This window comes from Heptranchias perlo, chromosome 31, assembly GCF_035084215.1.
Source record: "Heptranchias perlo isolate sHepPer1 chromosome 31, sHepPer1.hap1, whole genome shotgun sequence".
NCBI lineage: Eukaryota > Metazoa > Chordata > Chondrichthyes > Hexanchiformes > Hexanchidae > Heptranchias > Heptranchias perlo.
Window position 1 is genome coordinate 28,342,809 of NC_090355.1, and position 26,227 is coordinate 28,369,035.

The 26,227-nt window shown below is 41.5% G+C and overlaps 1 protein-coding gene across 2 annotated transcripts in view; it reads left to right on the plus strand.

Annotated features, from left to right (window-relative positions):
- Positions 1-26,227, plus strand: part of gpr107 (G protein-coupled receptor 107) — a 98,605-nt gene that overhangs the window by 61,109 nt on the left and 11,269 nt on the right. The window contains exon 18 of one of the 2 annotated variants that reach the window (XR_010958143.1): positions 10,725-11,175. Coding sequence is in view for 1 of the 2 variants with exons in the window: in XM_067969838.1 (XP_067825939.1) it covers positions 10,725-10,821 (97 nt within the window). In the remaining variant the exon portion in view is untranslated. Of the gene's footprint in view, positions 1-10,724; positions 17,827-26,227 lie in introns of those variants that run through there. The other variant, XM_067969838.1, reaches the window with a different exon arrangement.

A 26,227-nucleotide genomic window follows, 5' to 3' on the forward strand; every position in this document is an offset into this window, starting at 1 on the left:
CATCAGTGCTGAAATTACTATTACCCACTGTCAAGCATTCCCACTCATCCCAGCCAATCTCCCTCCTCTAAGCAGGTGATCCTTGATGGACACACTGCCCGCACATTGATTTCCTAGATGTGGCCCATTATCATCCTCTCCTACCCTCCCTTTTCCCCTCCTCATCTGCTACGCTACTCCTCTTCCTTCCCACTTTCCTCCACCCCTTCCCCTGCCACCTCCATACTGGCACAATTCCACTCCATTTATTTCACCTTTAACATAGTAAAACGTCCCAAAGCTCATCACAGGAGCATAATCAGACAAAAAATTTGACACCAAGCCAAAGAAGGAGACATTAGGACAGGTGAACAAACGCTGGATAGAAGGTGGATTTTAAGCTTGGCAACAAAGAGGTATAGATGTTAATGGTGGAAACTGCCAGATTCCACTGTGACATCTGTACCTTGTCTCTCCTTAGCAATAGTGTTTGATGTCCTTGAAAATCACTGGAGATCTATTTTTGTGCTATTTTATATATGCCTGTTTATTCAATAACATTTTTCAAAGAAGAAATTTATGGGCCCAATACACGGCATTTCAGTTAAATTTTGACAAATAAGTCACGGTTATAGCAGTGCCATATCAAAACAGGCCCTGGGTACTTAGAATCATAGAAGTTTACAACATGGAAACGGGCCCTTTGGCCCAACATGTCCATATCGCCCAGTTTATACCACTAAGCTAGTCCCAATTGCCTGCACTTGGTCCATATCCCTCTATACCCATCTTACCCATGTAACTGTCCAAATGCTTTTTAAAAGACAAAATTGTACCCGCCTCTACTACTGCCTCTGGCAGCTCGTTCCAGACACTCACCACCCTTTGAGTGAAAAAATTGCCCCTCTGGACCCTTTTGTATCTCTCCCCTCTCACCTTAAATCTATGCCCCCTCGTTATAGACTCCCCTACCTTTGGGAAAAGATTTTGACTATCTACCTTATCTATGCCCCTCATTATTTTATAGACTTTTAAAATAGATTAAAATTTCATGGATTATCTTCTTCAAATATTCAGGAGGAAAATAGGGGTGTTGGTAAATCATTGTGGCAGCCTGGATAGTATCTGCTGCAGAGTGCCCCTTCACCTCAAGGCCTCAAATTAAAGGAATAGCTTTCACTCAGGAACACCTGCAAAATCTAATAGCTCCTCAGCTATGTTGGGGCAGTGAGTCTGTCTCCCGGACAAGGGTTGGGGGAGTGAAAGCGAGCATCCCCTAGATTATTTCACTTAAAGCGCTGTTGTAAAAGTCACCCATGTGGGCATACTTACTTTCATTCCCGTTCATGAGATAGAATGACTTGTTTTGAATCACTTTCTGCAGCAACCTAGGTGAAGAGCTACTAAATTATCTACACTGTGGTAGGTGTTCCTGAATGATTTCAGCCAGGGCATTGGAAAGGGTGCTGCAGTCACCCTTATTACTCTGTGATAGGGAAGGAAATATTGGCCAAGATTCTGCTCCTGATCACTATACAGTGACCCCTACTGGAAGTGCACAAGGGTGAATGCTGAGTGTGGACCAGAACTTATTCAAACATTGGAAATGCCTTGTGCATCACGATAGAAAGACTCCCTATCCAGCCGGAGCCACGTGATCTCCTGGGAGAGGCAAAAAACCAGATTAAAAATCCAGGCCAATTGGGTGGGGGGGGGGGGGGCAAATCTGGAAAATTCCTCTCCGACTCCTTTAGTCGATCAAAACTAGTTCAGCAGACCACATTGGTCCTGACTTGTGTTACAGGGTACCCTCTTGTACGACACTCCAACTAGAACAGGTCCAGCTCTCTCGTGAAGGTATATGGCGAATCATTGTTCACCGCATGAGCCGGTAACCAGTTCAATAGGTCCTCTGTTCTCTGAGAAAAGAAGAACTTTTTTTTGACATGCTCTTGTAGCCACAGTATTTATATGGCTGGTTCAGTTAAGATTCTGGTCAACGGTGACCCCCAGGATGTTGATGGTGGGGGATTCGGCAGTGGTAATGCTGTTGAATGTCAAGGGGAGGTGGTTAGACTCACTCTCGTTGAGATGGTTATTGCCTGGCGCGAAATTTATCAGCACAAGCCTGGATGTTGTCCAGATCTTGCTGCATGCGGGCATGGACTGCTTTATTATCTGAGGGGTTGCGAATGGAACTGAACACTGTGCAATCATCGGTGAACATTCCCATTTCTGACCTTATGATGGAGGGAAGGTCATTGATGAAGCAGCTGAAGATGGTTGGGCCTAGGACACTGCCCTGAGGAACTCCTGCAGCAATGCCCTGGGGCTGAGATGATTGGCCTCCAACAACCACTACCATCTTCCTTTGTGCTGGGTATGACTCCAGCCACTGGAGAGTTTTCCCCCTTGGTGCCACACTTGGTCAAATGCTGCCTTGATGTCAAGGGCAGTCACTCTCACCTCACATCCAATCTAGTTCTGTCCTTATGTAATTTGTAAGCGTGATCTATCCAGTTGAAATAATTTGTCCACATAAACACAATCTAGACCCTTCATTATTTTACAAACCTCGAACAAATTGCCTGAGTCTGCACTTCTCTTAAGTATACAGACCTAGCTCTTTAAGCCTACCTGGGTAGCTAAGGTGTATTAAACTGGTAATCAATCTTGTGGCCCTCCTTTGCACCATTTCCAAAGCCTTAAAATCCCACACTGTGACAGTGAGGGGAGACAAAAATTGGATACACAATTCTAAATTAAGCCTAATCTAAGTCTTTTACAAGGTCAAAGTGGTATGTTTTGTTTTGTAGTGAATTGTCCTATGAATAAAACCTAGTACCCTGTTTGCTTTAGATATAGCTTCACAGCATTGGTATTATCCAGCCACTTGCTAATTGGTGAAGGGAACAGCGATGTCCAGCATGACATAATTTGAACTGTTTTTTGCTTATTCTTTTACTTGTGGCAGATTTGCCTGCCTTTCAGGAAAATTGTGTGATGATACTGGTCAGACCTCACTTTCTATCCACTGACTGCCAGAAATAAACCGAGTTACAGGCTGTGAAAGACCTTGCATGTCCTAAATCTGGGGAGTGCTGTGAAGTGACTGTTTGGTTGTTGACAGTTCTTGTACCACAGGTTACGGTGATTTGTAGGGTGCACCTATATGAAGCTCATGTAACAGTTGTCTCATTAACTTTTTTTTATTCATTCATGGGATGTGGGCATTGCTGGCAACGCCAGCATTTATTGCCCATCCCTAATTGCCCTTGAGCAGGTGGTGGTGAGCCGCCTTCTTGAACCGCTGCAGTCCGTGTGGTGAAGGTTCTCCCACAGTGCTAATAGGAAGGGAATTCCAGGATTTTGACCCAGCAACGATGAAGGAACAGCGATATATTTCCAAGTTGGGATGGTGTGTGACTTGGAGGGGAACGTGCAGGTGGTGATATTCCCATGTGCCTACTGCTCTTGTCCTTCTAGGTGGTAGAGGTCGTTGGTTTGGGAGGTGCTGTTGAAGCCTTGGCGAGTTGTTGCAGTGGATGGTACACACTGCAGCCACAGTGCGCCGGTGTTGAAGGGAGAGTATTCCATCACACTCCTGACTTGTGCCTTGTAGATGGTGGAAAGGCTTTGGGGAGTCAGGAGGTGAGTTACTCGCCGCAGAATACCCAGCCTCTGACCTGCTCTTGTAGCCACGGTATTTATATGGCTGGTCCATTTAAGTTTCTGGTCAATGGTGACCCCCAGGATGTTGATGGTGGGGGATTCAGCGATGGTAATGCCGTTGAATGTCATGGGGAGGTGTTTCAGTGTAAAATGACGGTAACGTTTTACAAAGCATAGACCCATCTCATTCAAACCGTGACACCTCTGACAATGCAGAACCCTCTCAGTACTATGTTGAAGTGAAATAAGAAGAATAAATGGTCAAATGCACAATAGGTCAGTCAGCATAGGTTAATACCTGAAATATTAACCTCTTGTTACTCTTTCAGATGTTGACTAACCTGTTGTGCATTTTCAGCATTTTCTATTATAATGTTTTCTTGTTTTTCCACTTTTCCTAATTTAGTTAACTATAAATGGACATCTTTTATGCTACATCTGTAGATATAAAAGTTTTAAGTCATGTCTGCCACACTTAAGGCTTCACATTTGCAAACTTCTGAATTGTATTCATTCCCTATTGGTTTCTTCTGACCTAAGGAAGGAGCTGCGCTCTATAATCTGCAGAGAAACTTCTCCAACGTCAGAATTACACTCTGACCTAAGGATCTGTCTTAGAGCAATTAGCCTCTAGTTGACCTCACGATGTGTCTATATAACAATTAGGCCTTGTGACTTTAAAGAACTAGTTGAATATGAGATTAAACTAGCAAGAAATATAAAAACAGATTGTAAGAGCTTCTACAAGTATATAAAAAGGAAGAGAGTAGCGAAAGTAAACGTGGGTCCCTTAGAGGCAGGAGAAATTATAATGGGAAATAAGGAAATGGCAGTCGTTAAACAAATATTTTGTATCTGTCTTCACAGTAGAAGACACAAAAACATACCAGAAATAGTGGGGAACCAAGGGTCTAATGAGAGTGAGGAACTTAATATAATTAAGATTAGTAAAGAAAAAGTTTTAGAAAAATTAATGGGATTAAAAGCTGACAAATCCCCTGGACCTGATGGCCTACATCAGGTGCAGAGATAGTGGATGCATTAGTTTTGATCTTCCAGAATTCCCTAGATTCTAGAATGGTCCCCGTGGATTGGAAGGTAGAAAATGTAACCCCGCTATTCAAGAAAGGAGGGAGAGAGAAAACGGGGAACTACAGGTCAGTTAGCCTGACATCAAAAGTAGGGAAAATGCTAGAATCTATTATTAAGGACGTAGTAACAGGGCACTTAAATCATAATATGATTAGGCAGAGTCAACATGGTTTTATGAAAGGGAAATCACGTTTGACAAATCTATTAGTTTTTTGATGGTGTAACTAGCAGGGTAGATCAGGGGGAACCAGTGGATTAGCATATTTGGATTTTCAAAAGGCATTCGATAAGGTGTACAAAAGAGGTTGTTACACAAGATTAGGCCTCGTGGGATTGGGCATAATATATTAGCATGGATTGAGGATTGGTTAACGGAGAGAAAATAGAGAGTAGGAATAAACGGGTCATTTTCAGGTTGTAACTACTGGAGTGCCGCAGGGATCAGTGCTTGGGCCTCAGCTTTTAAACTCTATATTAATGACTTAGATGAAGGGACCGAGTGTAATGTATCCAAATTTGCTGACCATACAAAGCTAGGTGGGAATGTAAGCTGGTGAGGAGGACGCAAAGAGTCTGCAAAGGGATATAGGCAGGTTAAGTGAGTGGCAAGAAGGTGGCAGATGAAGTATAATGTGGGGAAATGTGAGGTTATTCACTTTGGTAGGAAAAATAGAAAAACAGAATATTTTTTAAATGGTGAGAAACTATTAAATGTTGGTGTTCAGAGGGATTTCGGTGTCCTTGTACACGAAACACAGAAAGTTAACATGTAGGTACAGCAAGCAATTAGGAAGGCAAATGGTATGTTGGCCTTTATTGCAAGGGGGTTGGAGTACAAGAGTAAAGAAGTCTTGCTGCAATTGTACAGGGCTTTGGTGAGACCACACCTGGAGTACAGTGTGCAGCTTTGGTCTCCTTACCTAAGGGAGGATATACTTGCCTTAGAGGCAGTGCAAAGCAGGTTCACTGGATTGATTCCTGGGATGAGAGGGTTGCCTATGAGGAAAGATTGAATAGAATGGGCCTATACTCGAGTTTAGAAGAATGGGAGGTGATCTCATTGAAACATGTAAGATTCCAAGAGGGCTTGACTGGGTAGATCCTGAGAGGATGTTTCCCCTGGCTGGAGAGTCTTGAACTAGGGGACGTAGTCTTAGGATATGAGGTCGAACATTTAGAACTGAGATGAGGAGGAATTTATTCACTCAGAGGGGTGAATATTTGGAATTCTCTACCCCAGAGGGCTGTGGATGCTCAGTCACTGAGTATATTCAAGACTGAGATCGATAGATTTTTTTTTAAGGGAATCAAGGGATATGGGGGATCGGGCGGGAAAGTGGAATTGAGGTTGAAGATCAGCCATGATCTTATTGAATGGCTGATCAGGGGTCGTATGGCCTACTCCTGTTTCTATTTTTTATGTACTTATGTAAACTTACCATCTCCATTTTAGCAGCAGAATCATACGTTGTGCACTAAATGATATAATGCTCCTGTTCTTACAAAAAAGCATATCCTCTAACTTACTATCAGCAATACCGCGTGTGTTCCGCTAGTAAAAGTAACATACGCTAGTTGATCCCTCATGTTGCACACCTAGCGTCAAAACCAAGTGTTGTCTTCAGGTTGAGTGGGAATAGAGGCTGGGGGATGATTGAACTGGAATGCACAGACTGTTTTGAAGTCATATTATTTTTATATTTCAGTTATAAATTCTTGCGTTTATAAAGGGAACTGCCTACCTAAACGTGCCATGATGTAATTATATCCTCCCACCAATGATGGTGTTGCAGCAGGTTTTTTTTTGAACAATTAACATTAACCTGAAGAATGACTCGCTCTCTCTTACCCCTCATTTTCTCTGACTTTTTTTCTCTTTCCTGTATAGCTTAATACACTTTCAAAAGCAAAAGCTACACCAGGTGTGCAGTTAAAACACTCTCCTCTCTCACTTACTCACGGCACATGCAGAGCTGCTTAAGTACTCGATGTAAATTTTAGCTCAAAAATGAATGAGCAGCTCTTGTATCTGACCTGTGAATCACTTTTGCTTTTTACTTACACCAGATGGTGCAAATGACATCAAAAGCCAACTCCAGGCCAGAACAGTACGGAGAGCAGAGCTGCAGTAGTGTGTGCACAGAATCTGTACAAATTACTAAGTCTGTCAGACACAGTGAGGGAGTCAGCAGGAGCTTGGCGTAAGCTGTCAAGTAGAGTTTAGCTTTCAACGCAGGGAACCATTTTCTATGTTGCATTATATTGCTGTAAATAATAGATACCCAGGAAGTGAGCACAAAACTGCAATCTCATCCTGGAGTTCAGACAATGTCCTAAAAAAAGAATGAAGCTTGGGCACTTTTTAAACTTCTGTCTAAATCCTAAAATAATGTAACATTTCCAGAAAGGGTCATTTTTGTGACATTTACTGTGTAGTTCGTGGAGGGGGGTTATTTTTACTGAAAACAACTGTCGTGTCAGAAGCTAATGACCAGTGTATTCTATGTGTCCACTTGATGCACGATGACGTCCATACTGAAGGATTAACAACTATGATAAAGTAACTATAAGTTTATCTAATTATGATCAACGCTGGTTGATGGGTCACTGTCATCCCAGTGCTGTTTTGGCTCATTGTTTAAGTTTCCTGATTGCAAGACTGAAGTTTTAAATAATTTTCTGTTTAAAAGGGCCATTTTGTGACAGTCCTTTCACCTCTGCGATCTGGGATACAGTTCAGGCCAAACAGGGATATTTCTATGCTCCCACTGCTAAGGGACGATCTGATATAGGAATTTAGAACACTGCCTATTACCTCATACCCGAGTTTGAATTCATTGTAAAATAAGGTGATGAAATTTACAACACTCTGGCCATCTTGGGTCCTCAATGAAGAGAGCATGGGCAGTGTCAATCCATTGAGCCCAAGTCTATAGCTCAAAACTTCCCTTAATTAAGCATGGATCAGAGAGTCTCATTTAGAGAGTCCTTGAGGTTGATGGGTGCAACAAATGGAAAGGTCAAGCAGGTGCTTAAAGTTGAAGGATGACCTTCGAATGTTTCCAGTCTTGTAGATCGATACCACATCACAGTGTCACTGAACCCCTTAGAAGGGAGCCCTACACATTGCATGTTTTTTTAAAAACGCTCTCTATTTTTCCGTTTAGGTGTTCCTACAAGCCTAATCAGTAATGTTCCAGGTAACTCGTATCTCTTTTTCACGTGGAATGGTGATTCCAAGTATGTGTTCATCTGAGTGATCCATGCAACAAAAAAAATTTTGGGTTCAATCTGATGAAACCCAATAATCTCCAAAATGTGAATTCCAAAACTTGGGTTAAACTCTATTTATAAGCCCTAAAATGTGAACATTGTCTTCAAACTGAGTGCATTTTTATCCTATAATTTCCAGTGCTGCCTCGCCCACCGTAGGATGACTGACCACATGCAGCATTTCCCTCCCCATTGCAAAACATTGTCACTCTATCTCATTGTCCACACCGCCTGAGGAAGGGGAAAGCCCCCGAAAGCTTGTGGGATTAAAAATAAAATCGTTGGACTATAACTTGGTGTTGTAAAATTGTTTACATGTGCATTTAGTGTTAGTCTCTCGGCCACACAAAATTACCTGTCTGAAAAGCTGGGCGGACAGCACGCTTCCAAATCTTAAACCTGTGCTACTCTTGAGCCAGCCAATGACCGAGTCAATTGTAGGAATACCTAAACGGAAAAATAGAGAGCATTTTTAAAAAAACATGCAATGTGTACGGCCCCCTTGCAAGGGGCTCTGTGATGCTGGTGTGGTACTGATCTGCAAGACTAAAAACATTCCAAGTTGAATCCCTGGTCGGTGCTGAGTTCAATTCCTGCTTGTTGTCCACTTCGCCTCCTCGTCAAGTTCCTAAGACATTCTACAGGAGGAGTGCTGTATAAAAATTTCAGAGAAAATTGGTAGTACACTGTGAACTAATCAGAGTGAGAAGAACAATGTCTGCTTGAAGATTTTATTAAATTATATTAAGATTTTGCCTTAGTAAAATGTTGAAATTTGCCAGAGGGGTTCCTTTTGGAGGTCAGCTTTAGAGGGGACACTAAATACTGGTATAAGATATTGCACCTTTGCTTCTCCTCCTTATACAGAGAAGGGGCATTGGATAGTCAGCTATATTGGACTGTTTTCAAGTACCTCCTAGTTCTGTGCTATACGAGTGGCATTAGAAGAAGCCTGAGAGTACATTTCCCAGTTAGGGAAGATGGGTGGCATATTAAAGATCAAGAGGCAGAGAAATCGAAACATTTATATATTTTTTTTAAAGTCCCTGAAATGCAGGTCTATTTAACCATTTTCTTCTCCACTGTGCTGAGGTTTGTGAAGATGCAGCAGCAGCAGCAGCAGCATCTGTGTTATGAGGGACAACAGAGACATGCTTTTGGCAGAAGAACCTCTGTCTACAGACTACCTGTGTACACTGCAAGCCTGCAGCTTTCCTTCTAACTCCTCACAGTGCTGTAGTTCCGCTTGAGCCGGAAGAGCTTTGTTTCATGGCAGATCTGAAACAAGAATGTAGAAGCCCACTTAAATTAGCCCATTGAGTGCTAATTCCCAAGACTTCACATAAATGCTTTCAACTTAAATTGTTTTTCCCTGTGATTTATGTTAGCAATGTGTATATTCAACATAAAAAAAATCAGTGTGCAGTGGTCAGTCCCATTGATTAATTGAACAGTGTGTATTAGTTATTCTTCCTGTGAACTGGAATCTGTCTGTTGTTGGTCTAAAATATTGCATTTTCATGAACTAACCTGCACTTTGCTTAGCAATCAATTTGAGCATTGCAATAATGATTCTACATTGCATCCAGATACCCAGGTTTTTTCTTTAGACTGTAAAGGTTTTACATATCTGTGCATTTTCCCTTGTGCTCTGTAGTTTTCGGGATTTTTTTCCTCTCTGGGTAATTTTTGAATAGTACTGTTTCCACACACTAAAGACTGAGGTATTTCAGTTCTGAAGTGGATTTCTAAAAGGTGGTCAGGGAGTCCGTGAAGGCCCGTACAGACTAGGACTCATAACTGTAACAGATATTTGCAGTGGACTACATTCAAAGTGGGTTTGAGGGATCTTATGCCAGGATGGCAAATTGGAACAAAACCCATCTTGGGGAGGGGTTAAGAGAAGAGTATGGCAGTGAGAGAGCTTCTCATTTATTCCTGCCCACTCAACTGAAGAGAGAACTTCCTGTTCATGGTTACTGTAAGTCTGCTTGAAGGGGGTATCAAAAGCTGGAACATAGAATTCCAAGGCTTAGAAAGTTCCACCTTTCCAACTGAAGGAGAGGGTATAATGACACAAAGCAATTGTGGGGACAGCTAAAAGGAAAAATAGAGAACATTTTTTTAAAACATGCAATGTGTAGGGCCCCTTGTCCAAGGGGGCTCAATGACACAGTGGTATGGTACTGAGTCACAAGACTAGAAACATCCCAAGTTGAATCCCTGGACAATGCTGAGTTCACTTTCTGCTTGTTGTTCACCTCTCCTCCTTGTCAAGTATCCAAGAAGTTCTATAGGAGGAGTGCTGTATAAATATAATTTGTTAGGTTGAGGGTCTCAGCCAGACCAGTGACTGGAATGCTATTTAGCCTCAAAACCCCTGGTCTGTGAAGGGGATTATCACCCAGTGTTACCACTCATGAATGCTAGCTAATGACCCCAGCTGGAAAGTACATGTGCGTGGGTGTCAGTTGAGGACTTTAGCAGGCTTGGCTGTAATACCCTCATGTAGTTTACAGGTGTTCTCTGTCCGAACTCACGTGCAGAATGACCACTTGGGTGAGGTAATAAAGAGCTATGGCTATCCTAGGGGACCATAAACAGTATTATTTGGTGTCTTCAGGTTAGGGTTGGGTTCAACCCAAAAATGTTTGAATTTCCAGTGGTACAGAAGTTGTACGTACTAGTATTTTTTTTTTGGTTTGCAGGTTGACTACAACTGGAATGATGGAAGGAGTGAAAAAAGTTAATAAAACATCAAATGGCCCCACAGAGCAGAGAGGAGAGCAGGACAGAGTGGCATGATGGGACGCCAACAGAGACACGAGTGTAACCTGAGCACCCTCCCTTCTTCGTTCTATATGGAATATGCACCGAAAACACTTGATTCAGGGCTGAAAGAAGTGCTTTGGCACAAAATGAAGCTCAGTATTTTGTTGAGAAAGAAAACATTTTCCCAAAAAGTATTTGCAGTTTCCAATTGTCTGGTGCACACGATTCAGTTTGGTGTTGGAGCTGGTGATACTCGCCCTGTAAACCAGTTTAGATCAAGCAAACCTAAAGGCAGTTTCCAGCTTATGAGGCTTTTATGTTTATATATGCAAATTAATTTGGGTCGAGAGTTGCCTCTGATTCACAGAGAACTTATTCAAATTGCAGGTACAGTTTCCGTCTATATAAGCTTCCTTCATTTTCCTGTAGAGCAGCCAAAAGGCTGAAGGCAAGTCTCTGTCGTAATCTGTGGCCATAAGTGCAAGCTCCAGGCTGCAGAACACTTCAGTTCTTCAATTGCACTTGTGATGAATTGCATTTTTCTGAGCCGGGCATAATGGCGTAATGTACATAATAGGTTACAGTAACAAAGCAGGTCATCATGAGGGGGAGGGACGAGTAGTGCGACTCGGATCAAACACACTAACTGAAATCAAATCTGAGGGACAAGAATCCAACATGTTTACCTTTCCTCCCAGGTAAAAGAAGGGATTGTGCAGCCAAGAACCGTTGAGCGGAAACTATGTTTGTGTTTACTTTTGTGCTCCACCAAGTGGTACATTGTAATTTTAAAATTAGAAATATTAACTGATTCATGACTAAAGATACTAATTGGTGCTTTCACACCAGTTTACTGGATTGAGGATGTAATTGATAGGCTCCCAAGTTGATTAGTGGCTATATGCTCTGTCTAGTGTGCAATTGAGCCATTCACACCAAGGATATCCAAGGTTTAATCCTTGGTCTATAATTAGTTAGCTGATCTCAGCTAGGGCAACAGTTATTGAAATGACAATTAGCCTCAGCAGCCCTGGGCAAGGGTAAGAAGGGGGGCGGGGGGTGAAATCATCCAGGATTTCCATCCTGATTGCTGTCCATTGACTCCTATTGTAAAGTGTGCACATGTGGAACTCGGGTGAGATATGGCCACTCGTGCAAAGTTCCAGAGGCAGCCAGCAATGTGAAACTTCGTCCCCAGTACAAATACGGACACCTTCAGGAAAAGAGAAAATTTATTAGATAAAACAATACTACTATTGAAACCAATATTTCCAACTGTGCAGAGTGGTCAGACAGCAGTGAATGAGTCAAATGAATGAGTCTTTTTCCAGAATAAAAATTAAAAGTAGATGGCCTGAATTCTTAAGATTATTTTAAAGTAAAATTTTACGTTATTATGTTCTGAAAATTGAATTTAAAATCAGGCAGAATGTACTGCAGTTCGTGACTCAGATCCTCCACTCCTTCAGCTGCTGGTACTTGGCTGCTATGTTGGTGTATCTGTGCAGCTCTTGGATTACTAAACAGTGTGTAGGAGTGTCAAAGTGAGGCTGGGCTGTCAGAAATATGCTGCAGGAGAGCAGTATGGGCCCATTACATGCCATAAACATCTGAAAAGCTAATGTACGAGGGTTTGAAAGCTTTATCACACACGTGCAATCCATGTGTGCTACAGGCTACAAACTCTGATGATAGAAGTGAGATGTTACTTTACAAACCAATTACCATTGTGTCCTTTTTAATTTTATTTCCATCTGTAGTGTTTTTTGTTTCTTAAATGTATAGTTTTAGTCTTTTCCCTGAAGATTTAAAAGCCAGTCAGACCACTTGCTCCCATCCCTCTTGCTAGTGCACAGTAGTGGCAGCTCTTGTATGATTTGGCCTGCCTCCCTCCCCACCTCCCCTACCCTTTTTAGAGGTGGTACCAATTTGTCCTCTGCTTGGAGCATCCCTGGATGATGCAGCTGATGTAAGAAACTTGCTTCCTAGGTCAGGGGAAACCAGGGACACTACCTGCTACCACTCAGTGCTGCAGCATGTTGGTACAGTGACATATTGAGCCACTAAACTTCTCTCTCTTAATAGGGGTGTTAGGTACAGAATTCATACAGATTGTTTTTGGCAAAGATGTTCTCTTGCTTCCTATGTTACTCGTCATTTAAGTATGTTTCTGCCCCAACAGATTTTATACTTAATAATTCCTGCTTAACTATAGGTATGTGTTCTGCACAATAATTCCCCCCTCCTTCACCCACCCCAAAAGAATCTTACTGTGCCCTCTCGCTGATCTCTGCACAATATGCCCATGAAATAACATGCAGTCATTTTGCAAAACTTGATTTTCAGTTGTCTTATAGTATTTTAAAGTATGTTTAAAGTTTAACAAAAATGAGTTCGGTTCCACTGTTGTATTGTCTTGTATCAGGGAGAAGCATGACTAGGGAAGAGGGCTTGAAGGATCTGTTAGGGGAAGGGGGAAGCAGATGCTCTTGCTTTGAAGTCTCTTCTCTACAGTATGGGTGAGTTTTGTCTGCATGTGTGTGGTTCTTAAGCCCTGGTGTGTGTGTGCGCGTGTGTCTGCAGCTTATATAAATTAAAATTTTAAGGCTTGTCTTCTTTGACTTGTGTGGCTTTTAAGTATAACGCATTAGTTAAGGACCGAGTTAGTACATTGCCCACACCGAACACTGACATCCTGTAACATACCATGATCTCTGATGTAACATACAATCTTTGTCTCCCTCAATCGTAAACTGTATGAAATAGTCTCAATGATATGCAAAGAAAATGATATAGAGATGGGTTGCTATAACAGTGTGTGCTGTGTGCAGAGTTGGTGCTGCTTTTCATTCGAACTGGAGTTGGTGAGGGTGTGAATGAAACCAAACTGAACAGGACCAATACAAAGCATGGTGACATATAATCCACAAAAGCACCTACACCTCACTTTATGCTAGCTTTAGTTCAACAGAGTAGCATTGATGGATTCCTAAGCAAAGTTGGAGAATGATGCATACAGGAGGAAAATGGTTTCTAAAACCAAAAGGCACAGTGAGTAAATATGCTGCCTGGTGTGGAGCTGAGCCAAATGGCCAATCTTCATGTGCGAACAGATAGTGAGTGCTTTTCAATGACCACAAAGGTCTGAGCTTCAATCCCAATCAATGCTGAATTAGTTGATCTCAGCTGGTGCATTGGCAAGTGCTGCAATTGATTTTAGTGGCCCCAAGTTAGGGAAGGGGAAAAATCAGCTGAGGCTTCTGCTGTGGAGTGTGTGTGCGTTTGTGAGTGTGCACTTCAGACTAGGTCTCGTCTCAGGATACCTGGGTGCATATTCCCCCCCCCCCCCCCCACCCCCATCATTGATTAATACTTACTGTCTATGTTCACGTGAAGATTGACCACCTAGGCAAGTTACTGGAGGGCGATTGGTAACCATGGAACTGCATCACAGCATGAGTGCACCTTCAGGAGTGGTGGGAAGCAAATGGAAGGAGTGGGAAGTAAATGGAAAGCAGACTAGCTGCTAAAACAGATCTGATGAGTTGTTGGATCCTTTGTCAGATGATGCATTCAGTAATTTTGTAAAACACGTTACTTCTAGATCTTAAATAGTTTTTGCATTGCAGCCATATCCACTTGTAAATATACTTACACTTAGTGGGAGTGCACCAATGAATGGTTACTCTAATTGTACGTTTCATGGGTTGGTAGCATCGAGTAGCAGATATGCTATTTGTAAATGGTGTAAATTTTTACTGTTAATATTTAATTTCACAGTGTCCTCCTGATCATTCTTTGAGTTTTTCTAAATGTGCCATAGTGCTCCATCACCTTTGATGACGGTTTCTCCAATTTTAATATCTTGACTTAATTTCTTCCACGTATTCGCCTACATAATTTACTTAAAGACAATTCATTGTGAACGAATAACTTTGAGATGTTTCTCAGAGATGAGTTCTTTCTTTCTGTTGGTTTGTCGAAGATTCTGTCCACTTTATCTGATTTTTTTAAAAAATAGTAATTTAATGCTATACCTTACATAAGCACCCCGATAGACTAGCAGGTAAAGGCACTACCCAATGTTAGCATTAAGTCCCAGCTTCAATTCCCCAGTCTGCGCTGAGTTTGCTAATCTAAGCCAGCTAATCTAAGCCAGGGAGGTATAGTTGGCTCAAGCACCCCATGCTAAGAGGTGAAAAATCAGCCAATGTTCCTCCATTTGATTGCTAGCCACTGCAGGAACGTGCTCTCCTGTGTTGACACTGGGTGAAGATAAGATCATTATTGGCTGTGATGTCCCTGATCATCAAAACTGACCCAGGCTGACACATGAATGATATAAGGTCACTTGGACAAGGGACATGACGGCAGCTGATCTGTGGAACTATACATCAGCATGAGCCAGCACCTTCAGAAAAGCAGACGAGAAAATTGGGGAAAAAAGTTTTTGCAATACACTACTTGTTCTTCATTATTATGAAAAAATAACTTGTTCAGAAAAAGCTCCAGTATTGCCCACCTTGTTCCGGTTTAACAGTAGTAGCTATCACAGCGAGGAAGTCACAACTCATCAGACAGCATGTAAATAGTAGGCAAACTTCTTTTTAAGTGTATTTTTTTTTAAAAGAACTGACTTCAATCAGATAGCTGGACCACACTTGAGGGATTTGGCTAACTTTATGAATTATTTGCTTCATACTCACAGTTTTTGTCTTTGGAACCCACCCCGTGTTCTTATGTGTATTTCATCATTTTTCACTTATTAAAGTTAGCTTTTAACTAACTGGACTAGACAAAAAAGCATTTGAAGTGGATGGTAGGCTCGCACAGTTGCCATGTGATTCAAAGTCAAGAGTTTGAACCTTACAAACCAGAACAAAGCAAAGGATGACAGTGTAAGAAATTATTTCCTACATCTTTAGTGCTTTGTCATTGTTTTACTATAAGTAAGGTAGATTGATTGATGAAGCTAATGTAGGCTTTTGTGGTGAAAAGTGTTATTTTACCACTGCAGCATTCAGAAAACAATTTAACAGCACAAACTGTGCTTCTCTTTTTCTTTACACATTATACAGTAGCAAGAACTTTAAGGATTGACCTTTTGGTGGTCTCCATGGCAATTCACTGAACATAACCATTGATAATTGATCACCAGGGATAATTTTTACAGCCTCAGAGTTTCCGCCAGACCTCTTGTTAAACCTGATGGGATTGTGTGGTTCTGGTGAGACAGAATTTTCAGCACCTTGTTAAGTGTTCAGAACTGATGCAGCAAATAGAATTTCTATTTTTCTACATTTTTTGTGTAACAAACTTGATTTGTTCCAAACCGTGACATTACACTGTGACATGTTGCCGCTTTAAATCAACATTCTCATATGTTGCAAAGGACAACCAGAGTAAGCTGATACATTGTGAATAGTGTCCTGAATGATAATTAATGCTGACAGTTTGGAGAGAGGGCTGTGTTTGTCAGGTGCTTCTTCAGTGATGTTGAATAATTATTTTCTGGGATTGTTACTGATATTGAGATTGATTTAGTCGTTTATTCCAACCGTCTAGTGAACAGTTGGTATTCCAGCTTGGTGCTACAGAAATGATTGAAGCTATCCAAACTAGATGGCCTGTTAGTATAAGAAAGGTTAGTACAGTATTGATGTTCTGAAGCGAAATATCCTCAGTATATATAATAAATACTACAATCCTATATTTGCAAAATATATTAAAATTACTATTGATTGTATTTCATTGTGGCACCTCTATGGTTGACTTGCCTGGCAGCACTCAACATCCAGGCACGCAAATGAAGTATGGCCACTTGGATGAGGTACCAGAGGACTGTCTGAACCATGCCCTGATGAAACTTGATGCCTTCAAGAGAAGGTGAGGGGAAAAATAGAAAAAATTGGTTTGAGGGAAGATAGACATTGTGTGCAGAACATCAGTGCTGTACCAGTTTTTCTTTTCTGTACATCGATTCCATGATTCCAGTATTGAGCCCCAGAAAATTTGGATATATTAATCTGGGTAGACTCTTGGTTTAAAAATCCTGAGATGGTTCATGGTGTTACTTTAATTTGAGCATGGCAGGAGTTGGAGAAAGGAAAATAAGTGTGGTAAGAGGTGGAGAGACTTGGTGATGTTGAAGTCTAATACAGCAGGGTAGTTTCATGGCAAAATGGAACAAAGTATGTCTGAGCAGTGAGGAAATTTGATCAGTTGGTGTGGAGGTGTGAATATTGCAGTGTTGATTAATGCCAGATCTGTTGGTGGTCAGAGGCAAGTTACAGGAGATGGTGTGTTTCTGCATTGAAAACACTCATGGATTGAAAAGAAAATGATCAGGAATATGAAAAATGTTACTTGTTTTACCTTTCCTCCACCATATAAGTTAATCTCTCGACTCATTAATCTATAGATATTTTCTTCTTAAGAAACCTATTTAGAAGAAATGCAGCAGTATATTAAAATCTTTCATTCTCAGAAAATTCTGTTTATAAGGACTATCTGTATATTATAGCATACAGGAGGCCATTCCAGAGAGGAACTCTAATAGATGGGTTTGATTATTATTCATTATTGTTAATTGTGCAGTACAAATCTCTGCCAGTGTCTGAATGCTGTAGTGTAGAGTAACTTCATGCTGTGACACCCTTTGGGAGCCTTGTGAAAACCCACATAACACACAAGTATTCAGTAACCTTTTATACAGAGCCATAGTCCTGAGCAGTGACTGAATCCCAGCTGCAGCACATCACAGAGCTGATTGGCTCCTAATTGAGGCCCAGGGACACGGAGGAGCAGACCGGCTGAGGGAAGATGAGCAGTGAATGGCCTATAAACTGTATTACAAGTACCATGTGTTATAAGACAAAGGTGGTGCTCATCAATGTGGAAATGCTGCTCAGTATTGCTTGGGTGCAGCACATTGTGCACTTTGTGTTTTGACAGAAGTATTAGAAATGCACAAGTAACCGTGTACCCTAATCCCTTCCCACCTGAGCCCACGTTATGTCCCATATAGTAAATCAGAAACGAGGGGTCACTGTTGAATGTGTAGAGCTGCATAGATTGTTTTCATTATCGTGTCTAATTTGCACTTCCTATTTTGAAGCAGCCAGAGTGAGATGTCCAGTAAATTGGTGTAAGTGCTGCAGGCAATCCACCGCCTGCCTGCTCGCACTAATCTCCTGTTGGTTTATAATTAAGAGTTTATGTCACTTCGCATGAAATTTCCTGTTTCCTCCACGTTTGAAGATAAGAGAAGTGAAATGAAGCACAAATACCATTCTCACTTAACCGAGGTGTGAATTTCTCCAGGCCCTGAGCAGAACCCTTCCCTCTCCTGCACTCACCCGAGTGCTATTGTTGCCTCCCTTGTTGCTGACTTGCAATCTCCTCTTGTCATTGTTGGATGGAAAAGACTCAACAGAATGTTTTACTTTGATACTTGTACGTTACCTCGTTCTTGGTTTCTACCTCAGCATTAGGTGGCTTGCCCATTGTTAATTTGATTCGAAAATCAGTTCTGGTTGCAAACTGGATCCTTCCCCCATACTTGAACATCTGGGATGCCTATAATGCTGATCTGCAATGTTACGTGTTGTGTTTCCCCAAAGACTGCAGCTCGTTCCGAAGTACAGATTTTGGAACATGGGTCAAGGCCCAACCTGGCTGTACAACATGTAAGATTTTAAAGGATAAAAAGTTTCCAAATATGGTAGAAGGTAAACCTAGTTTTTGTAAAGATGATCCTGTTGACTGAACTACATCACACCCCCCCCCCCCCAACTTTTTCAAAACATTTCTTAAGAGGAGAAGTGGAAAAATGTCCCAAAAAACTATATTAGAAGTTTCCTCTGCTGCCATGAAATAAAAATAAACCACTTTTCAAATTTAAGCAAATAGATCGATTGTAATCCCCTGTACCATTTCAGAAGTGTGGATTCTATGGTTTTATTGATGACATCACTGAGCAAGGTCAAATCTCTCTTCTCTCCCACACATGGTGCTGTGTCACGATCTGGAACAATCTTTGTGTTTCCAGAAAGTAAGCACCAAATCTGTACCAGGTCCAAAAAATATAGAGTTGTGGTTCTCCGTTGAGCTCCCAATTTTATCCAGGCTACCCGATGGGCGGGCTTACAAAAGTTTTCTCCAGAGCGACGGCAGGAAATCTTGTGGGGCGACTGAGGTCTTAGAGCAGGTTGCCTGTGCCTCAGGTTGAGGAGGACAACTGATAAAGCAGATTTAACCTGAAAACCTAGAGGAAAGTAGATTTAAAAATGGCTGGGGGGACATGTATGAAAAGGGGAGAGGGCATTGCTTCATTTTTCAGGATCCAGTGAGTTTTAACTGAAGCATTTCAAACACATGGAAATCTGTGATAACTGGTGAATTTTTTTTGCCTTTCAACACTTTTAATTTAGACCAAGTGAAGGGAGGCTACCTTTAGAACAGGTAAATAGTGACAATAACAGAGCTCCAGGGCCCTGCTTCATTGCACACCTGTGGAAAGTCCAATAGTTTACTGTTAATGATGTAAATGTGTACAATTGTCAGTAATACAATTTCTCATGTAAATATCTGTTTATACAAGTTAAGCTGATGCTAGAATATGTCTGTACACGAGAGCCTGTTTTTTAAACTGAAGAGATGCTTATTAATTTACATGATGTGGAGATGCCGGTGATGGACTGGGGTGGACAAATGTAAGGAATCTTACAACACCAGGTTATAGTCCAACAAATTTATTTTAAAATCACAAGCTTTCGGAGATTATCTCCTTCGTCAGATGAAGGAGATAATCTCCGAAAGCTTGTGATTTTAAAATAAATTTGTTGGACTATAACCTGGTGTTGTAAGATTCCTTACATTTATTAATTTACAGGCAGTAAGAACTGTAACAAACAAAATGTTACCATTTTTATATGGGGGGGGATGTTTTCAAGTTACTTTCTCCTCTTCTCCCCCCCCCCTCCCCTCCCCCTCCCTCCCTCCCTCCCCCCCCCCCCCCCCCCCCCCATCCCCTGGAACAGACCACCTGTGTCTGAGGCTAGGTGGGTAACACACTTGAATTCCTCTTTCTGCTGATGTTACTCTGAACCAGGTGCTAGGCAAATGTGTACAAGTGGCCTGCTGTTGACTCTTCTCTCCTTTGAGAGCTACTTGGCCACTGCTCGGAGATTCCCAAAGCCAACATAACTGAGATTTGGACTTAACAAAATGAAGGCATGTTAATCAAAACTTAGAACAATTTAGGTAAAATGGTTTAGACCCTTGGTGCACCAGCAGAATTTGAACTTGTTCTTTGAGTGGCTGCGATCCACAGCCTTGTTCATCTCAAGGCCCAGTACAAATCCAGTCCCACAGCAGAGGCAGAGACACAGTCATCCCCTTGGAATTGCAACACATTAAATGAGCTGATGTTTCACTGAATTTAACCTTCAGATGAACAAAGGCTTGTAGCAATGTTCTCATGTCAGATCACACTGTGGGTCGTGTTCATACTGTGGCTTGTTTTACTTCTTGGTTTGATTTTGATCATTTTGGCTTCCAGGCTTATGAGTTTAACTCTCCACGTACTGGATTTGCAAACATGCTGTTAAAAATTTAGGCCAAGTTGGGATTGATGGGGTAAACTACCTGCTCAGTGACTAGAATGCCAATGCTGGAAACAGCCACAGTATCCCATATTCATATTTCATGATCTCAGCTTGGATCATCTGGGGTAAACAGTAGCTGAGTGCTTTCCCACAGGGTAGCAGATGATGGGTCTGAGGGCAAATCACCCACTTCTCCAGGCCACACTGATGCACATCCTTATGGTCTGTAGCACAACAACTAAATTAGAGGTCTTGGGACAGGTAACCTGCTGACCTCTTCACAGCAAAATGGTTTAGGGAGGGGAAGGGGGAATACAACCACTTTTTTTTTACAAATGCTTTGCATATATTTAATACTCTGAATGCACTGCTTACTCAGGATTAATGTGGCATGTTGGTGAAAGTGCCGTTTTTGCTCCTCTGGAGCGTGTAGAAAATATAACGTATTTGCTTGTTTCAGTTCTGGGCCACCAGTTTGAAAAACAGTGCAATAAAGACACTTGTAGATCTTTTGAATCAGTGTGCAGATTGGAGTAGATGTATATAATAACATCCTTTCTATAAGGATAATCAGTCATTTAGTATTTTAAGATCAACTGGCTTGACCAAATGGGTTTGGTGTTTGTAAGGGATTCCAATAATCATGAGTGTTTTTAACTTATAAATCTGATTTGCTGGAAAATAGAAAAGTCATTAAAATGTCCTTGGAGTGATCTGTAATTCTAGGTTTTACTAATAAATGTGAATGATTTGGCAATTGTCGTGTTGCATCTTTTGTACGCAAATCCTTTTTTAAAAAAAAATCTTTGGTCATGGACATTGCCCTCGTAATTAAAATCAAAGGGGAGGAGCTCCTCAGATGGCTCAATGGGCAAGTGCAATGTGATATGGTATGGTACTGTGCCTTATAGACCTGGGAGGTCCAGGTTCAATCCTCAGTCTGTGATGAGTTTGCTGATCTCAGTCAGGGTGGCAGTGGAGAATGGTACAATTGGCCTGAATGTTCCTGAGCTGTTGAGTGAAAAACAAATAGGATTCCTGCTCCTGATTGCCATCTAGATACTGCTACTACTAGTGCAAGTGTTTGAATGTTGGCTAAGAGCAGGTTTTGGACCCAGCCTGGATGTCCCCATGGTGCAATAGCATACCAAAACTGGCGAATTAGATGAAGTTTTGGCAAGCTGCTGGTACTCATGGAATATTGCACCTTCAATGACACAAGATATCCCAAGACCTTTCACAGTTTGGAGATGGACTCGAATAGGAATAGGAGGGGAATTAAGGAAGGTCAGTGAAGGAAAATTCAAAGAAATAGGTTTTATGAAGGCTTTTGAAGGTGGGGAGGGATGAAGCAACGTGGTGGTGTTTGAAGTGGGTGGAGGATGGCTGAAGGCTCCACCATAGGTAGAGTTTAGAGGGGGGAAAGGAACACAATGGAAGAAAGTTCAGATCTGGGCTTGGAAGCAGAGACATATGGCTGGAGGAGGTACCAAAAAGCAATTGTGTGGAGGGATTTCAGATAAGGAATTTGAACTTCATGTGCTGAGGGATGGTGAGCCAATGAAAGTCTGGGAAGGCAGAGGTGACGGTGGGATTTTGTGCATTATAGGTTGCAGGCACCAGAGTTCTGGTTGGATTGTTTTTTGTAGGGTGGAGCTTGGGTGGTCGGTGAGAAGATAATTGATAAAGTTGAGCCATGACAAGACAACGGTGTGAATAAGGGGGTGAAATTGAGACAGAGACCAGCGATATTTTAGAGGTGGAAGCAGGTGGTCTTGATGTTGAGTTTGAAGTTAAGCTCAGTAGCAGGACATTGAAGTTGTGCGCCATTGTTTTCAGTTTCAGTGGGCTTCCAGGAAGGCAGATGGAATCGGGGCAGAGTGAAGATGCAGAGTCTCTGGCTGGGCCAAACAAGATGGCTTTGGCATTACCAATGTTGAACTGCAGAAAGTTCAGGCTCATCCATGATTTCATGCTGAGCAAGCAATCGGACTGCACTGTGATAGTTGTGAGGTTGAGGGTTGTGGTGGCAAGGTAAATCTGAGTGTCATCAGCGTACATATGAAAGCATTCTTTGGCATTTTACAGCACCTTGCGTAATGCACCTCCATGTCATTGTCACCAGTAAGCAGATGCTGGGCAGGAAATTGCTTAAAGAATGGTGAGCTCAACAGTGCTCACCGTCGTTAGTGGCGAAATCAAGGAGCAAATTCTGGTGTTCGCCCATGCGCAGTCAAATCCAAAACTTGCTCCTCCTGGTTTGCCCGCGATATGACAGCTTCGAATTAAAGGGATATCAGTGGAATCAATGGACCAGGGCCATCTTGCTCCTTTGCCCAGCTGGGAAGTAACTAATATTGCTGCAAAACAGGTATGCTTAAAAATACCAGGTCTAAACTAAGTTTTTAACAGCACTAATAAGTCTTAATGACTGCAAAACAACTAAAAATTAACTTTTAAAATGTGGAGTCTCATTACTCATTTTAATTTTTGGTCATGAAAAAAATATTTTTTTACTACTTCTGTCTCTTATTTAATTTGATTATTTCTTACCCTTTTTTTTCATAGTATATAACTGTTTTTACAAATGATATTAGTGTTGTACCTTTCACTTCCTGGATTTTACATTCCAGCTTGCAGAAACTGCTCACAGCTTGTCAAAAATGCTGCAATCTGGTCGAGGGGAGAGACTAATCCTCTCACTTTTCCCATGGGTCCCAGCTTTGCTGCAGCTAATGCTGGGCTTTTCTCCGCTTCCTATTAGAGGAAGTGCCCGCAGTAAAGACCGTGGTAAGTTAGTGGGTTAGTATAAATCTATGGAGCGGCGAGCACTGTTGGTTCACCGCTCGGAGCAATTTCTGGGCCAATATCTTACCTGTGATAGTAAATCACAGCATTTCTTTCTTGAGTTGCAATGGGTGCATATATCACAGACACTGTAACCACTATAATAATATCTTTATTCCCTGTCCTTGAGCTGTTTTTCTTCCTACTCCTCCCCTTGTGTGAAAGTGATGGGGGTGGGGGGAATGGGGAAACCGATCTTGAGTTATGAACCCTAGCTTGCTAGAATTGTGGATAGAGACACTGGGGCAACAATTATTACGGGTGGGGCAGCCTGTTAATGTGCATCTGTTGAAGGGATTACAGTAAGCTATGAAAGATTGGAGCTTGGATGAGGGGGGAGGGCCCTTTATCCACACATATGAAAGCCTATCAACATCAGGTGTCCTTGTTTTTCATTTTGTTGCAATCCTCAGGTTTAATCTGTTTTTATGCAAAGTAGGGCAAAATTGTATTCCTTTTAATGGTCTTGACCTAAATTTAATGTTCCTCCTCTGTTTTGTACAATCTCAGTGATTTGACACATGACCAAAGCAGATGGCTCTTGTCTGCCAATAGCACCTGACCTGAATGGAATCCTCCCTCTTGTGTCTTTTGTGTACATCCATGTTGGCAGTGCTTAACTATCAGATTCTCTATGTTGTCTTACTCCTTTGAACTTTAAATTGACACTGACATCCATCGCTAAATGAAAGGCTGGCGCAATTGACTGGCCAACAAAGGCTGAATTTTTAAGCGACGATTCAGTTTATACGCTATTTAAAACCTGATGACACGGGGAAGTGAATCAATCAATGTTTGACTTTTTATTGTGGAAATACACAATGTAAAGACAACTGTTTCCACTTTCTTTTGAACTACATGCACTCTTTCAATTAAATCAGAGGTTATTCATTGTGCAATAGCTTTTTATTTCAAGGTCAAATATAACAACAATTCTATGGGAAAGAAAAGATATCACACCACCTCCACATATCCTGGAAAAGTGGTTGGAGTGATCTTTGGCCAGATGATTCAGAAGTCATTGGGAAAAGGTCACAACTGAAATGTAGAGACAAGGAAGCAAATGTGAAACAAAAATGGAACTGCATGGCATAGTCAGGAACATTATTCTTTCACCTCCGGGGCCTGGATTCAAATCTAGTCCAAGTTGATGGGATTAATGAGATTACTGATTAACAAGGGAGTCAAAGGTTATAGTAGGTAGATGGGAAAGTAGGGTTGAGGTCACAATCAGATCAACAATGATCTTATCAAATGGCAGAGCAGGCACGAGGGGCTGAATGGTTCTCCTGCTCTTAATTCATATGTTCGTAATTTGTAAGGGCCCTGTGTGAAATCAGTTTGGCATCCTCTGAATCCATTCCCCACAGATTTGAACATAAAGCAATAAACTGGAGATCACATCGAGAGGTGTGAAAGGATGGTTTGAATGGGAAATGAAAAGTCATTCTAATGAAATGACTGGAAGGGGAAAGGTTATTGTGAGTTTGGAATTACAGCACATTGTTAAGCAGAGAAGAATTTGGATCTGTTCCATTTTGCGTCTGACCTACACATCAATCCCCTTGTTTGTAATATCAATTTTGGAGTTCAGATGATACCCTCCATTTGAAAGGGAGACGAGGGGGCAGAGTACCTGAGGAGAGGAAGCCATTTACAATGTCAGCCAGCACGTTGATTGGCCAGCAGTTTAGTGGGACTTGGCTCAAGCAGGAGGTGGGTCTTGTGGACAAGATGAGCATGAGGGCGATAGAGAGTGTCAATTTTTGCCTGATTACACTGCTGTGACGTGCCTTGGGACGTTTTACTACGTTAAAGGCAATATATAAATGCAAGTTGTTGTTATAAACCATGAACTGAGCTCTCATGGTTATTGGTCCCATGCAATCCCATTAGTTGAATTGCAGCCATAAAATATCTTTCACAGTATCCATTACTCACTGCTTAATAGGATGTACCAACACTTAATGGTACATACTTTTATAATATATGGGAAAATTGCCAGAGATAACAGTTGTGGAGAGAAATTATTGATTTTATGAAGACAGACTATATTACAGTTTCTGGACTGCATGTTGTCTTCCTAGGAATGCACTTGTCTGTTGGTTGATGTTAGTCGCTTCATTCCCTTTTTCCTTTAGTGGGTGGTAAATGTATAATTCTGCACAAGAATTCTTGAATAATGCAATGAGTAATTTATAATTTGTAGAAGAAAGACCAGCATTGTGTATTCTTGGTTTCCACTGTAATCTACAAAGAAGACTGACTTGCTAGGACAACGAGAAACTTGTTTGAATGCTGTCATGCAAGAAACCAATGCAAAATTGAATGTAAACTTGTTATTGGACTAATATAGTCCTCTATGTGCAAGAAAATATGTTGATGGGGTAAGATGAAGTACAATGAGAGGAGGCTCATGGGGAGTATAAATACCGGCATAGACCTGTTGGGCCAAATGGCCAGTTTCTGTGCTGTGAATTCTATGTAATTCTATACTGTTTGTTCATCAACCTTTTCTGTGTCAAAGCAGCCTGCCGCCCCTCTCGTGGGAGCCAATACCAGACAGTGACAGTACCCACAGATACATTAGGGTAGATTCTTATAAATATTATATTCATTGATTACTTTATTGCAAATGTCAATGGCAAAAAACAGCATTGGCAGAGACCTGGGAACAGGACACCTACCTGTCCTGTCAGCTGGGCAAATAGGAACGTGCATGGCAATGGCAGCAGAACAAATAATAGAAGATAAAATATGTTTAAACAAAACAAGAAAGCAGCAGTAACATCTGGAAAATTGACAAACACCTGCAGTGGTGGGATTTTTCTTTTATTCACATTTTTGAGGTATTTTAACTATTTCCACTTGTTTATTAATTGTCCCTGTGCCAAGAACCTTTTCCTGGTTGGTAGGACCTGCTATAGCCCTTTGAACAGGGCTAATTTGTAATGACCAACATGGGCTGTTATAGAGCTTCTTTC